This window comes from Ornithodoros turicata, chromosome 4 (genome assembly GCF_037126465.1).
Source record: "Ornithodoros turicata isolate Travis chromosome 4, ASM3712646v1, whole genome shotgun sequence".
NCBI classification, from domain to species: Eukaryota; Metazoa; Arthropoda; class Arachnida; order Ixodida; family Argasidae; genus Ornithodoros; species Ornithodoros turicata.
The window spans coordinates 80285885-80298898 of record NC_088204.1 but is presented as its reverse complement, the minus strand read 5'-3'; the positions used below and the strand labels follow the sequence as shown (position 1 = coordinate 80298898).

Sequence of the window (13014 nt, the reverse complement as noted above, 5' to 3'; positions counted from 1 at the left end):
TCTCGGGCAGAGGTCTATTGCAGCTGGTATTCCTCGAATAATGCTAATGCACAATGTGTACCATACATACATGTGCATACTCTTGTTCTTTTTTTTTTATATTGGTTCTGACTCGCGTTGCTTGCCAAATCAACCAAGCCACGCATGGGTAGTCAAAGCACATTCTGTAATGTAGTTACCTTGGGCTGAATCAACTTGGCGAGGCCCTTTGTTTCGTCCGGGTGGTAGAACCACTTGACACGCACTATCATGTTCCCACCCCAGGACTGCCACATGGTCTCGATGCGTCCGATGTACGGCAAGTTGGGTCGACCCGTCGAGAGAAATACTGCGCAGTCACCGACCTGCGCCAAAACAACGGAAGTCGTACACAAGCAAAGCATTTTCAATAGGAATTCAATAGGAACGACGGAACTTGCCGTTATAGTCTCCTTCCCGCGGCAAATGGCCTTATAGAACTCCTTCTTGGCCTTGCCCTTGGAACCTGGCCGTCGGAAGCTCTTGCCCGACCATCGCCACAGCTGGCGCTCCGGCAGAAATGCTGGAGTACGGAATGCGTTTTTTAGCACTGGGGTACCGTATGGTTCCCGCTGAATTTTTTGGGACAAAATTTAGAGCGTCTTTCAAGGACCTTTTCAGGCTCAGCCGTCATTTTATTCATTTATTCTGTCATTTTATCGGTGGTGTATATATAAAACGTGGTTTATGACCTGGGTTGGCTTGCACGAAACTCTCCGAGTGCAACACTCAACGAACAAGTGTTTCGCTCAAGCCAATCGACAGGCAATAGGCTAGAGTGCAACAGTCGTTGAGCGCTGTACTCGGAGAGTTTCGTGCGAGCGGGCCTTCAATATTCCATAAAAATATTTTGTAACCTGCAGGTATCACGTGAGAGAATAGATGGGGGCTTGCACAATGGTGATCCGTTCACAAATGTGACTGATGACACATGAAGTGCAGTCTGCTTCCCACTTTCTTTCGTTGCCAGTTAAAGGAGCCCCCCCAAAGGAGCCCCCCCCCCCAAAAAAAAAACACGAAAATGCCTGCTCACCTGCAATCTTGCTCTTCTCAACAGATGGCAGCCGCTCTTTCCTTTTTGCTGGTTTCTGTGTTTCCTGCTGCACAACGTAAAAAAAATTCAGAACGTGCAACACAGTCTACCAAAAGTCTCTTGCTTCCACCCCCTTACCATTTGTTCCGTTGTTGTCGCTGCATCTTCCTTAACTTCGTCTTCGTCCGACGAACTGCTGCTACTGTCCTCCGAAGCGTCGGCACTGCTTTCCCCGCCTGCGTCACTGTCGGCCTGCCGCATTTCCGTCGAAGACGTGCGGATGCGCACTGTCAACTCTGGATGCTTGCAGTCGCGAGTTTCTTCTGCCGCGGAAGGAGAACAATTGGCCGAACATCCGCTCGTCTGCTCTGAGGAGCAACTCAGGCTAGCGGAAGATGCCTTGATGGCATCAGAGCTGTGTCTAGGGCTTTCGGTATCGTAGTTTTTCTCCGCATCTGTTAAAGTTTACGATACAGTTTGGCCCCCGTTTTTGATAATATATACTACATGCAGAAAGGGGCGTACACTTGAAGTACTACTTCAAAGTACCGCAAACTTACGGTACTGTACAGACACATTAGAGCATATTACCTTGCCGTTTACGGTGATGCCGATGTTTGCGCCTGTGGTGGCAACGATGGTGCTTGTGGTGATGCCGGTGCTTGTGCTCCCTCCGTCGCTTCTTCACCACACTTCCCGTCGATTTCTCCTCGCCACCGAACACGTCGCTGTCGTCCGAGTCGTGGCTGCTCGCCGCTGCATTTTTCATTTCTGAGACAGAACATTTGAGCAAAGTCGTCAGTAACTGTACAACATCATCACTAACTGCACCGTCCAATCGGCTGTGAGCTCCCACGACGTGGCTCTCTTATACCCTGGTCACACGGGGAGCCTCAATGGTCATTTAAACTAACGACCATTGAACGTGTGCCTTGGCGCCACCCAGTGTGTAAAGTGTCAGCCTCTCCAGGAGCAATGGATCCAATGCCCCTTGAGAGGTTGACACGTTATACACTAGGTGGCGCTAACAAACATGCCCAATAGCAGTTGGCTTAAATGATCATTGAGGCTCCCTGTGTGACCTCGGTATTAAACTAGTAATTTAAGAGAAATTAAGTTTAAGACTACCCTTTCAAAAAAACAAAAAAAACAAAAAACACTGCAATGAAGCACTCACTCGTCTTTTTCATTTTGGACTTCTTACGCTTCTTCATCTTTTTCGAGTGACCCTCTTCGTCTTTTGATTCTTCTCCGCCATCCTGCGACGTTCTGCTCCGTTTCTTGTTGAGGACGAGAGACGGATGCGGATCCTTGCCTGCTTTTAAAGCAAACGGCTTTCTAACTCCCTTCCTACGTGCATGCTGTTCATCTACAATGACAAGTGGCATCACGCACGTTTTAGACACACGTAAATTGGGGCACTTTTCGTGCCACCGATCGATCAATGTTCGGGGTGCGTCAGAATACTGCGGCAGACCGTGACGTCTCCTGCGTCGTTTGCTGCTTCTCCCGGAATGGGCACTTATCAATTAGAGCCCGAAGTTTTAGGGTTTAACCCGGTTCTTCCCCGAATTTGCACCCCGAATTGAAGGTTGCCTCTTTAGGGTGAAACCCCGATTCTTACCCGGCAAATTGTCCTCACTGAGAAGTCCGTAGGAATTGGGGTTGCCACCAGGCCGGTATTATACCGGCACGGCCGGTTATTTGCTCGCTCTGCCGGTTGCCGGTAGGAAGGTGATACCGGCAGCCTTTTGCCGGTATTTGCGGCTCGAGACCTTTCATATGGGCTTTTGCGGGGTTTTCCCTTCAACATTCCACTACAGCTTGAATAGATCTGGAGCATAGACCCCATCTCCGCATTCACCAGTTCTTCCCTTAGTTATTCATTATTATTATTATTATTACACACATGAGCATATGTTTCCTCGTATTATCTTGAGCTCTCTCTCTCTCGTTTTCTGTGTGTGCTCTTCCACCACTCACCCACTTCCCTTTCCCGTGAGCCTTTCCTCCTTTCCCTCTATTCCACCTCCTCTCCCTCAGCCGGTATTTTTCACTGCGTAAGGTGGCAACCCTAGTAGGAATGCGCACTAGCTTGTTTGGCAGCAAATGCAGTTGCATCACCGTTTGTACCAAACCAGTACACAGTTAGTTTGAGTAACCGAGCCAGATTTCTCACCGAATTTAGCATACTGGAAGTTTTTCCACCCCAATTCGCATGAATTTAGAGCACGTGTTTATTTACCCGATTTTTACGCTCCGAATTTAGAAAAAAATATTTCCCGAAAACTTCAGGCTCTTCTTATCATTTAATCCTCAGACTTTCTTTTTTGCGTGTGTGTATGCATGGGGGGGGGAGGCATGTGCAAGTGCAAGCACAAAACCAGAGTCTGGTATCTATCTCTGCGCTTGCATGCTTTGTGTCAGCCCCTCAGTTGACGTTCACCTGGAGTGTATGCCAAAAAAAAATTAAAAATGAAAAGACAGCTCAGCAGCAGCACTCGTGCGCACCAATTACCGTTTTCATCTCCACAAAAAAATGATGTCGGGGGTGCAGCGGCGTAGCCGGAAAAATGTTTCGGTTCAGAGAGTCCCTCCTCAGTTGATGGAAGGCATTTGAAGTTTCAAAGTGGATGGTCACCTTGTGAACATGGGGGTCAGGTAGGGTCAGACGTCCGCCACTCTGAAGACACCATGGCAGGTGCGAGAGAAATAATTTGTGCCGTCGATCAACGTTTTGCGACCCCAGGCTAGCTTTCCAAGTGATCTGTTCGTGCTTGGGTCAAGTTATCTGACGTGGACTGCTTGTGTGCCCAAATTAAAACCGTACAGTCGCTCACCGGGGATCTTCGAACACCATCAGATTGGAGGGGCAGTGACATTTGAATGTGCACGCGCATGTGCTTCATATTATGTCATGCATGCACCAGATGAGTTTCGGCGTCTACTGTGCAAATTTTCTACGAGGCTATATTACCCTTTTCGCTGCAAAAATTACAATGTAGAAGCAGCATTCAGACTGATGCAGAAAGCTCAATCGATGTAGCGCTAGAACCTAGAAGGCACCACTTGTTGTTGCCAATGCGAGATACATATCGTCTGCGATACTATTCTGACACACCCCGTGTTAAGCAGCGTTTCTGACCTATTGGTGGGTAGTCCTGAGGAAGGAGACGCACGTCTTCCAGCGGTATTTTCCCCGAATCTCCATCGTCAAACTCGACATATACCAGCGTGCTGTCTGGTGATGGATCTGGACTGGTGGCTGCAACACGGAGTTATTACACAGTTACAAAAGCGCTGGACAATATCATATTGTAACCCCACGGTTGCTTTCCTTCTTTACCTTTCGCTACCGCACCGGGATAAAGGCATCGGTACTGCTGACTCCAGTACGCACAGACACGACGGCCTTCAGGAAGCTCTCGAAGAGATCTTGGTTTCACTTCTCGAACCTAACGTGAGAGCAGATGGCAGACATTGTGACGCACCGTTCATTTTGCAGTGAATTGTTCTAAATGCGTTACTAACCGCTTCTTTCAGCATTTCTTCTTGCGAGAAAATGTGTGGGCGGTTGCCACGTTCGCCATCGAGTGTAATGCCGTAGCTGCAAGGAGTAATCAGTACAATGCGACATGGCCCACTGCTTATCCCTCAAAGGCCTGCTGAGGGTGCCATCACTAGGCTCTTTACCAATACAGTCAAACTCCTTCACAACGAAACTCAGGGGACAGCAAAAAAAAATTGCAGTAAAGGTATTTTTGTTAAAAAGGATGTCCATTATTGGACCTATAGGGCTCCAGCGGGACCGCAAAAAAATTTGCTGTAGTGGTATTTTCGTTAAAAAGGTGTTCGCTATAAAGGAGTTTGACTGTATTAGATAGCATAGTGCAGGAAACAAAAGGTCATTAACTTGTGAAAAAAAAAAAAATAAATAAAGAAATGCTATTGTACGTAAAAGACGATTTGTTACTATCAAGGGCCATGTACCACTCTGAACATCAAAATGCCACCGTATTAAAACCGCTCGGAAGGAAGCAATGTTGGCAGTAATTTTATGACAGACGACACAGTCGTTAACAGAAAGCCTAAATGTTATTGAATGGAATGAATTTTAGAAATTAAAATTCTGCACTACGTGCTGTGGGACACCCTTACGCCAATCAGGCTGCCATCTTACTGGCTGGAACTTTACGGCATTTTTACGGATTTAATTTTACGGCAGAGACGCAACCACTGTACGGAATGCACTTACACATCTGGAGCTTGAATCTCGTTGATGTATCCTGCATAGAAGAGCCCGTCTTCCAGCATAACAACGCGAGTGAGATCGTGAAGGTCGCTCGGTATGAGGTAACACTGCTGTTCATGAACATCTGCAACATAATCAATCAATCAATCAATCAATGAACATCTGCAAGCACGGAAGTAACGGTGTATTCAGTACACACAATACTGTAACACACGCGTCACACTGGCATTTTCAAAATATAATGTAATTTCCACCAGTTAATTGTAACAACTGCACCTCAATTAATCCTCAGTTACATCTCAGTTAGCAATCACACTTAGTTAATACCCCTGTCAGACGGGCGCACTTACGGCCTTAACGGTCACGGCCGTAAGTGCATACTGTCATTAACTTCTTGCCAGACGGTCAACAGTATGGCCTTTGCGACAAAACTGAGATAGAAGGGCAATGGCATTCCCGCAAGACAGTTTACGGCATTCCGTCGAAACTGCCCAAGCGTCATGTAAGCAGGATTTCGCACATTTAGTTCAATTCAAAATAAAATGTTTTTTACCCTACGGAATGTTGTCATCTTTTTTTTTCGTGTTTTTCTGGCATTTTTGCACTTTGCTTCGCTTTTTATCTAATCTGTACAGGTCTTAAGTTCGTAGTGACACCCTCGAACCACTGCACGCGGCATCGCACCGTGTCGTCTGCATCCAAAAAGTCGGACACCGCTCAAAAAAATATCCGAAGCACTTCAAAGCAAATGTAGTTTGCTGTCGTATTTTGAAAATACCAACAAAACGTTGTTTTCGTGTACCCTCAGTAAGAAAAAAACTGTGACTTCACTACATTACATTCAACGTTCACAGACTTGTTTATCGATGTGGACATCATCGACAAAATGCCTTCACGGATACAATCTGGCAGCTTCCCAGAGCTTAAGGCCGTACCTAACTTACGGCCATTTCTTAATGCCGTAACTTTAAAGGCCGTATATGTGCCCGTCTGACAGAGGCATAACTGTACTGAGTAACTGAAATGTTCGTATAACGAGGGTTTAAGTTGCGCGTAACAAGATATACATTTTTTAACCAAAATGCTTACCAGTGGCCCTTTCCCGTGACGACAGCCTGCTGAGTGGAACATTTTCTATCGAGTCGCTGTCCGAATCGTCACTGTTTTCCTGCTGAGCATCTCCGCTGTGACGGTACTTCTTCAGAACGGAGACCAACTCTCGCTTGCTGCTTCGTTTCTGGATACAAAGAAAGTTGGCACGCGTTACACCATGACCTTCCCACGGCACTCTGAGCGTGCGTGTCTCAAGCGCAAGTGACAGCGGACAGTCACAGACTATTTTTGCTAAATGAGGCCGACATTAACCTCCAACGCCAATTCTTTAATTCGACCTTCGGATAGTTCGACAAAATTTTTGCGTTCCTGTCTGGATCGAATTGACGAAAGTTGACCGCATTATGAATGAGTAGACCCTGAAGTTTTCGGGTTTTATATTTTTCCAAATTCGGGGGGTAGAAATCGGGTCAATAAATTGATGTCGAAAATTCATGCAAATTCGGGCAGAAAAATTACCATCAGACTGAGTTTGGGGAGAAATCGGGCATTATTGTAGAATAAACGTTCACTGTACCGTTTGTCCAGAGTGCCAGAAGTAAGGGGCAGTCGCATATTTTGTGAGAAACTAGTACGTCGATGCCTTGAGGTGCCTAGCCTAGGTGCAGTTTTGCAGGTAGAAATCGGGTTTAACCCTAGATAGGTGAACCTCAATTCGGGGTGCAAATTCGGGGAAAAATCGGGTTTAACCCTAAAACATCAGGGTCTATGAATGAGGTACAGGTTGGGACAAACGAAAGTTTACGGAACACGCGAGCGGCGTACTTTTTCTTCGGTGCGACACCCTAGCGGCCGGCGGAACCGGGTGAGTTCACTGTTTCGAAGGGGTGGAAGGGTGCGCCGTTAGCGACACACAGCCGTAGCTTCCAGTTCCCAGAAACACCCAAGCGACACCGGAACTACCACTGTGTGTCTCTAACAGCGCACGCTTCCACCCCTCCGAAGCAGTGAACTCACCCGTTTCCGCCGGCCGCTAGGGTGTCGCACCGAAGAAAAAGTGCGCAGCTCGTGTGTTCCGTAAACTTTTGTCCCGACCTCAACCACATTTTTATCGGGTGCTATCACACCGTTACCACATTATACTGTTACCGTACTGTTAATGCCGTATTAGAAACTGGGCACGTTATGAGTAGGGCCTGACTTTTTAGGGTTAAACCCGTATCCGCCCGATATTTACCCCCCGAACGAAATCTGCAAAAATTCGGGTTTAACCCGAATCTACCCGAAAACATCCGGGTCGCGTGGCACACTCATAAGCGTGCATTAAAATAAAGTTTGATAACATTGCTAAACATTAGTTCCACGTTAAGACAAATTTTTATTAAACAATAAAAAATCACCCGAATTCCTGACGACAGAATATGCCGTAACGGGATTTAACCCGAATACACCCGAATTTTCCAATGAAAAATATCGCCCGATATTTACCCCCCGAATTTGGCCAAAAATAAAACCCGAAAAAGTCAGGCCCTAGTTATGACAAGCACCTACGGTCTCGAAACGATTTCTTGCTGAAACCGTCGGACACAAAGAAAATGCGAGTCACTGCAAGGTTACTAGAGGGAAACAAAAACTGAGTGGTAGCGAAACGTATTATGAAACCAAGCAATATCCAAAGTGTATTCATACACAAGAACTAAAGGTGGCAAAACAAAGGATAATAACCTGCTTAACAACAGACTTGGCACAGGGTGAAGAAGATTGTTGCCTTTTGGCTGTTAACTTAGTAGGTTGGGAAGGAGTCCTACTTCGTGCTGGGCTCTTAGTGGCCTGAAAAAAGGGCAGGCATCACTTTTTATTTGCACACTGCTTAGCGGGGAGACAAAAACCTCAGGCTATTTCCTTTGTGTCATCATCTAAAAATCTCTAATAGTAGCAGCGGGTAGCCTGTGTGTCTGCACACCGCTGCGGCTTCTTAGCGCTGACGACCGCGTGTGCCGGTGTATGCCGTTGCAAGCGTGTTGTGCTGACTACTTGCACTCTTGTCCACTTTGATGCTCTTAATTTCCAATTAAAATTCCAGGAAATGAACAGTAACGAGACAGTTTCGTCAGAATTTGGCCGCCTGTCACCTTGGATGCAATTCAAATAGTGTAAAACCTTCACAAAACCTTCAGCTTCACAAAAGAAGAACAGTTGCTGATGGTCTTTCACAAGTAACTTTCATAAGGGAAAAACTTGCCACTTGCAATAAAAAAAGAAGAAAGAAAGAAAACAGATGCACAAAATGAAACTTAGCCCGTCAATTTTTAGAAATATTGTCGGCTTTGCACGCTTGGAGATATAAAATATTTGAGATGCAATACACGAGATAATTTTATGTGTTTTATGGCAAGATACACTTTACATCAAGGTACCGATTACGTTTCAACTGCGATAGAAAAGTGTATGCAATGAGCATAAAATAATACAAACAAGCAAGGTAACATGTACTGTAACAAAACGAGAGCAAAGAGGAACAGTAACTAGAAAAAAAGGTCTAAAAAGAAAAGACGAAGAAATTAAGAGGTAAAAAGTGCTGCACGCTATCTCTATCAACTTATCTCCACAATAAAACACTGATACAATTTTTTTCGTTTTGGGAAAAACATCTCTTTCCCCCTTTTCTCATCTTTGACTTTTTGTTTTTTTGCGCTCAATCCATAGTGTCACATTTGCACGCTTTGTGAGCTTTTACTTTTTGCACAATTGTCCAGGGACAACCTTTCTCAAGCTCCCTCAAAAATCATGTTTCTGGAGTTTCACTTTAGCCACTTAGTGGCGGGGGGGGGGTAAGCGACTTGTTTCCTGCTACTTACCCCGGATGATCTGCTTCGAGACGGAGTTGTGGGTTTTTCGGGGTTATCAGAAATGGAGAGCGACGAAGATGACACCACACCAGCGTCGAGGAGAAAGATTCGTTCACTCCGCCTGACACACCAGAAGTCGCCTTCAGAAAATGACTTTGAGCGCCGGTCCTCCTGCGATAATGTGAAAAGAGGGCGCCACTTGAATATCACTAGACTAAGAAGACCGAAAGACTTTCTCCTGCCATGTTTTTTTTTTTAAATTATTATGAAGTAGGAATGTTCGAAAGCAAACCTTTGACCGAGAATTCTTCTTTGCTGGGTGTGGGTCTGGAGACGGTGATTTGACCTTTTCATCTAAATTGTCTTTCTTTGGCGATTGTGCCACTGAAAGCAGAATGGAGTTTCGTTTACGGTCTCGAAGAAAACTGAGTACGTTGACCGTCCAAATAAACTTCATATATGCTGAGCAGAGATGTGATATACGCTCGCATAGGAAAAAAAGCATAGGTTTCACAGGTGTGTGTGGAAACTGTCATGAAAGAACAATTACGACCAAAAATAACCTGTCGTCAAATTTGATCTGCCATTGTGTACGTGCACTTTACCGAGGGTGCACATGCGCTGGGAGCAAAATTTCATTTTTTTTACACAATTTAGAACACTTAGTGGCGACATTTACACCACTATAGCTACACTGGGTGTAAGAGTTAACTATATATGCAGCACATAGGTATTATTCGTGGCATGTAACTGTACATGTGAATGGTACAGCTCCACATCTAGAAGTGCCTTGAGCGGGTTGGGCACTTAACAGTACCGGTAATGTTATAGGCACTTTGTTCATCACCCACCTGCTAATGTTTTTTCCTTGGCAGATGCTTTCCTTTTCCTTTTCTTGGTCGCTGGTTGCGTCTCGCACGCAGATTCAGACTCTGAAAATGTAACGTATATAATCTCGTGACTTCTAGCGGAATACGGAAGTGTGTGGTGCATATGTTATATGGTCACCAGGCAGGTTTTTTGGATTTCTAGTAAGAATAAGAGCAGTCCCCATTTTTGAGCAGTCAGAATTTTTAATGAAAGGGCAAAAACTGATTTTTTTCTGAAGCCTTTGTTAGAAACAGCCAAAGAGCAATTGAGCGCACGTAAGTATACATAACATACACGCGCTCCACCTATGCCTCTTAAGACCCTGAAATATCTGCACCCTCTCTGTTTTTCTGCTGACATACACTGGCTCCATGGAGAGTTTGGTAGTTCCAAGAGTGTTGTCCGACAAATAGATAGGTGGCTGTATTTATCGTGTTAGTTGAGATAAGCTCACCTGTGACCTCGGACTTTGATGCATCGTCATGGAACGGTTCTGGACTTAGCTTGATTGTCAGCACAGGTACACACTGCTGACGGCCGTCTTCCTTGGTTTTCTCTACAGTGTGGCTTTCACACACTCCATGCACTATAATAATGCCACACATTTTGATACGAAAGTCAAAATACTGTGCACCAAACCAAACCAACCAACCAAGCAGAAAGCTAAAACTGAACAGCACTCAACTAATTTGAGACGTTAATCAATTACATACAATGCTTTTCCCAGTGATGGCCAGTAGTTAACTACATGTAGTTAAACTACTAGTTAAACTACCTGATTGTAGTTAAAAAGTAGTTATCAACTACTTGCAGAAATGTAGTGACAACTACTAGTTAAACTACTATTTCGAGTAGTTAACTACAGTAGCTAGGTTACTGCAGGCGCCAACTACGTCCGATTTCGCCGCAGGCTTTACGGCACGATTGTGCTTCCGACTTTTTCCTCGAGCTACCTGTTTGATGAGAACGGAGGTGCTGAGCAATTGTGCCGTGCATGTGTACTAAAACTTCATTTTTATCGCTGCTCGTGATCCATATTTAGGTGTCCAAGAACATTATAGTATGGGATTGGTGTTGATGGACAACGTTAAGTAGTTATAGATGTAGTTAAAATACATTGCAGTAGTTAAAGAAGTAGTTTTAACTACCTCCCCTGAAAAGTAGTTGAACTACTAGTTAAACTACTCCATCGCGAAGTAGTTAGTAGTTATAGTTAAACTACTGTAGAAGTAGTTAGTGGCCATCACTGGCTTTTCCATCTTTTCGTAACTTTCTGTAAAGAAAATTAGACTCAACTCTGACAATTTCTCTCCTGTCGTTAAAATTTCTTTCGGCGCAGCACGTTCAACCGTGAAAGAGCTAGCAGTATCAGTCGTGTCAGGGATTGCAGTCGCGACCGATCGGGTTTAACCCACGAAGCTGCCGCAGATTGACTGAAATCCTTACATAATTTTGTAACATGTCGAATATCCCACATAAAAACATGATTCTGGGGGAAACAGCAGGTTCCGCGAGACATGGCCAATTCTGCAAAATTTTGCGGAATCACATTTTCGTGGAAAGCTCTACTCACGATCGCAGTTGTCTCATAAATAGACATAAAGCCACAAAATGTTCTTATTACAGTGGAGACACCTGGGTTACAACTTTTTATGTAAGTCAAGTATACACAGAGCCCGAAGTTTTTGGGAAATATTTTTTCTAAATTCGGGGGGGTAAAAATCGGGTGAATAAACATGTGCACTAAATTCGTGCGAATTCGGGTGAAAAAAACTTCCATTACACTAAAATCGGGGGGAAATCGGGCACAGTTATTCAAACTAACTGTAGCGGTTTGGTACAAACGGTGAATGTAACTGCATTTTTCTACCAAACAAGTAAGTTTGGTGCATTCCTACAGACATCCCAGAGAGGGCAATTTGCCTGGTAAAAATCGGGTTTCACCCCAAAGAGGCAACCTTCAATTCGGGGTGCAAATTCGGGGAAGAATCGGGTAAAACCCTAAAACTTCAGGCTCCAAGTATACACCAAATTGCATTTTTCGTAATTCCTAGCTCTTACCCGGTTTATTCACCAATGTCTGGGATCTTTCTCTTTGGTCTGGTGTTCTCAGAAGGGCGCTGAAAGCGTCGTCCGCTGTGTGAAGTCTTGGAACCCTTTCCTCTGCCTTCGGACTCTCGCCGGGCAAGGTTTCTGGTTCTTGCCTCTCGGGTACTTTCACGGCAGCTATGGAATGACGCCGTTTTTTGTGACGAACTTGTTCCTTAGTTTTGTGCTCGTGTAGCTGCTCTTCTTCTGTGCTGCACCTTCGACCAAAGCAAATATATGTAGGGTGTACTGTGGGAACGTAATCGCCATTCTGTTGCAATAAAAATTGAAGCCGCGCTGCTCCATTATGTCCGAGTACCAGGCAGTCATAATTTATTCCGTTTCTCACACACAACTGTAAGCAGCAGCAAAAATTAATGTGTACCCCAACATCCTCTTTTCTTCCGTGATACGTATTAGAATGATATCCATACTGCAACAGGGCGTACATGAACTCGGGTGTCACAAATTAAGCTTTGCAGCATGCGAGAACACGTAGCTTCACGATGGATTTTTGCAGATTAAAGATTCTGTAGCCACATGTGGCACGTAGGCTATGATAGCTCTCAATATCCGACTTTATAAGTTAGAATGCCCATTATTTATGATTCACATTCATACCACTATACATATAACGGAAAACAAAAAACCATGGGTACAATACGATACATAATTCAGGATACATATGACATGTCTACTATACTGTGTATAACTCAGGACACAGCTGTGCACTTTGAGACTGGAGGAAAAAGGTAGAATACAAACACATGCGTACTGGACTTGCAAACACAAGCAAATGCACCTCAGTGACTCTGCACGAGCTAGAGCCCTGACAACAGCGAATGTCCTGT

General features: G+C 44.8%; 1 protein-coding gene across 5 annotated transcripts in view; it reads right to left on the bottom strand.

The window, feature by feature from the left end:
• The window catches only part of LOC135392064 (mucin-2-like), a 132967-nt gene that overhangs the window by 6506 nt on the left and 113447 nt on the right, over positions 1-13014 (bottom strand). For 2 of the 5 annotated variants that reach the window (XM_064622706.1, XM_064622710.1), the window contains 17 exons: positions 12137-12381; positions 10530-10661; positions 10057-10137; positions 9498-9589; positions 9215-9376; positions 8082-8186; positions 6393-6540; positions 5307-5427; positions 4583-4658; positions 4398-4506; positions 4197-4316; positions 2229-2420; positions 1643-1822; positions 1190-1506; positions 1052-1118; positions 420-541; positions 180-344 (listed from right to left, as the gene is read on the bottom strand). In XM_064622706.1, the coding sequence (XP_064478776.1) occupies positions 180-344; positions 420-541; positions 1052-1118; positions 1190-1506; positions 1643-1822; positions 2229-2420; positions 4197-4316; positions 4398-4506; positions 4583-4658; positions 5307-5427; positions 6393-6540; positions 8082-8186; positions 9215-9376; positions 9498-9589; positions 10057-10137; positions 10530-10661; positions 12137-12381 (2434 nt within the window). The remainder of the gene's footprint in view (positions 1-179; positions 345-419; positions 542-1051; positions 1119-1189; positions 1507-1642; positions 1823-2228; positions 2421-4196; positions 4317-4397; positions 4507-4582; positions 4659-5306; positions 5428-6392; positions 6541-8081; positions 8187-9214; positions 9377-9497; positions 9590-10056; positions 10138-10529; positions 10662-12136; positions 12382-13014) is intronic. The other 3 variants (XM_064622707.1, XM_064622708.1, XM_064622709.1) reach the window with 3 other exon arrangements.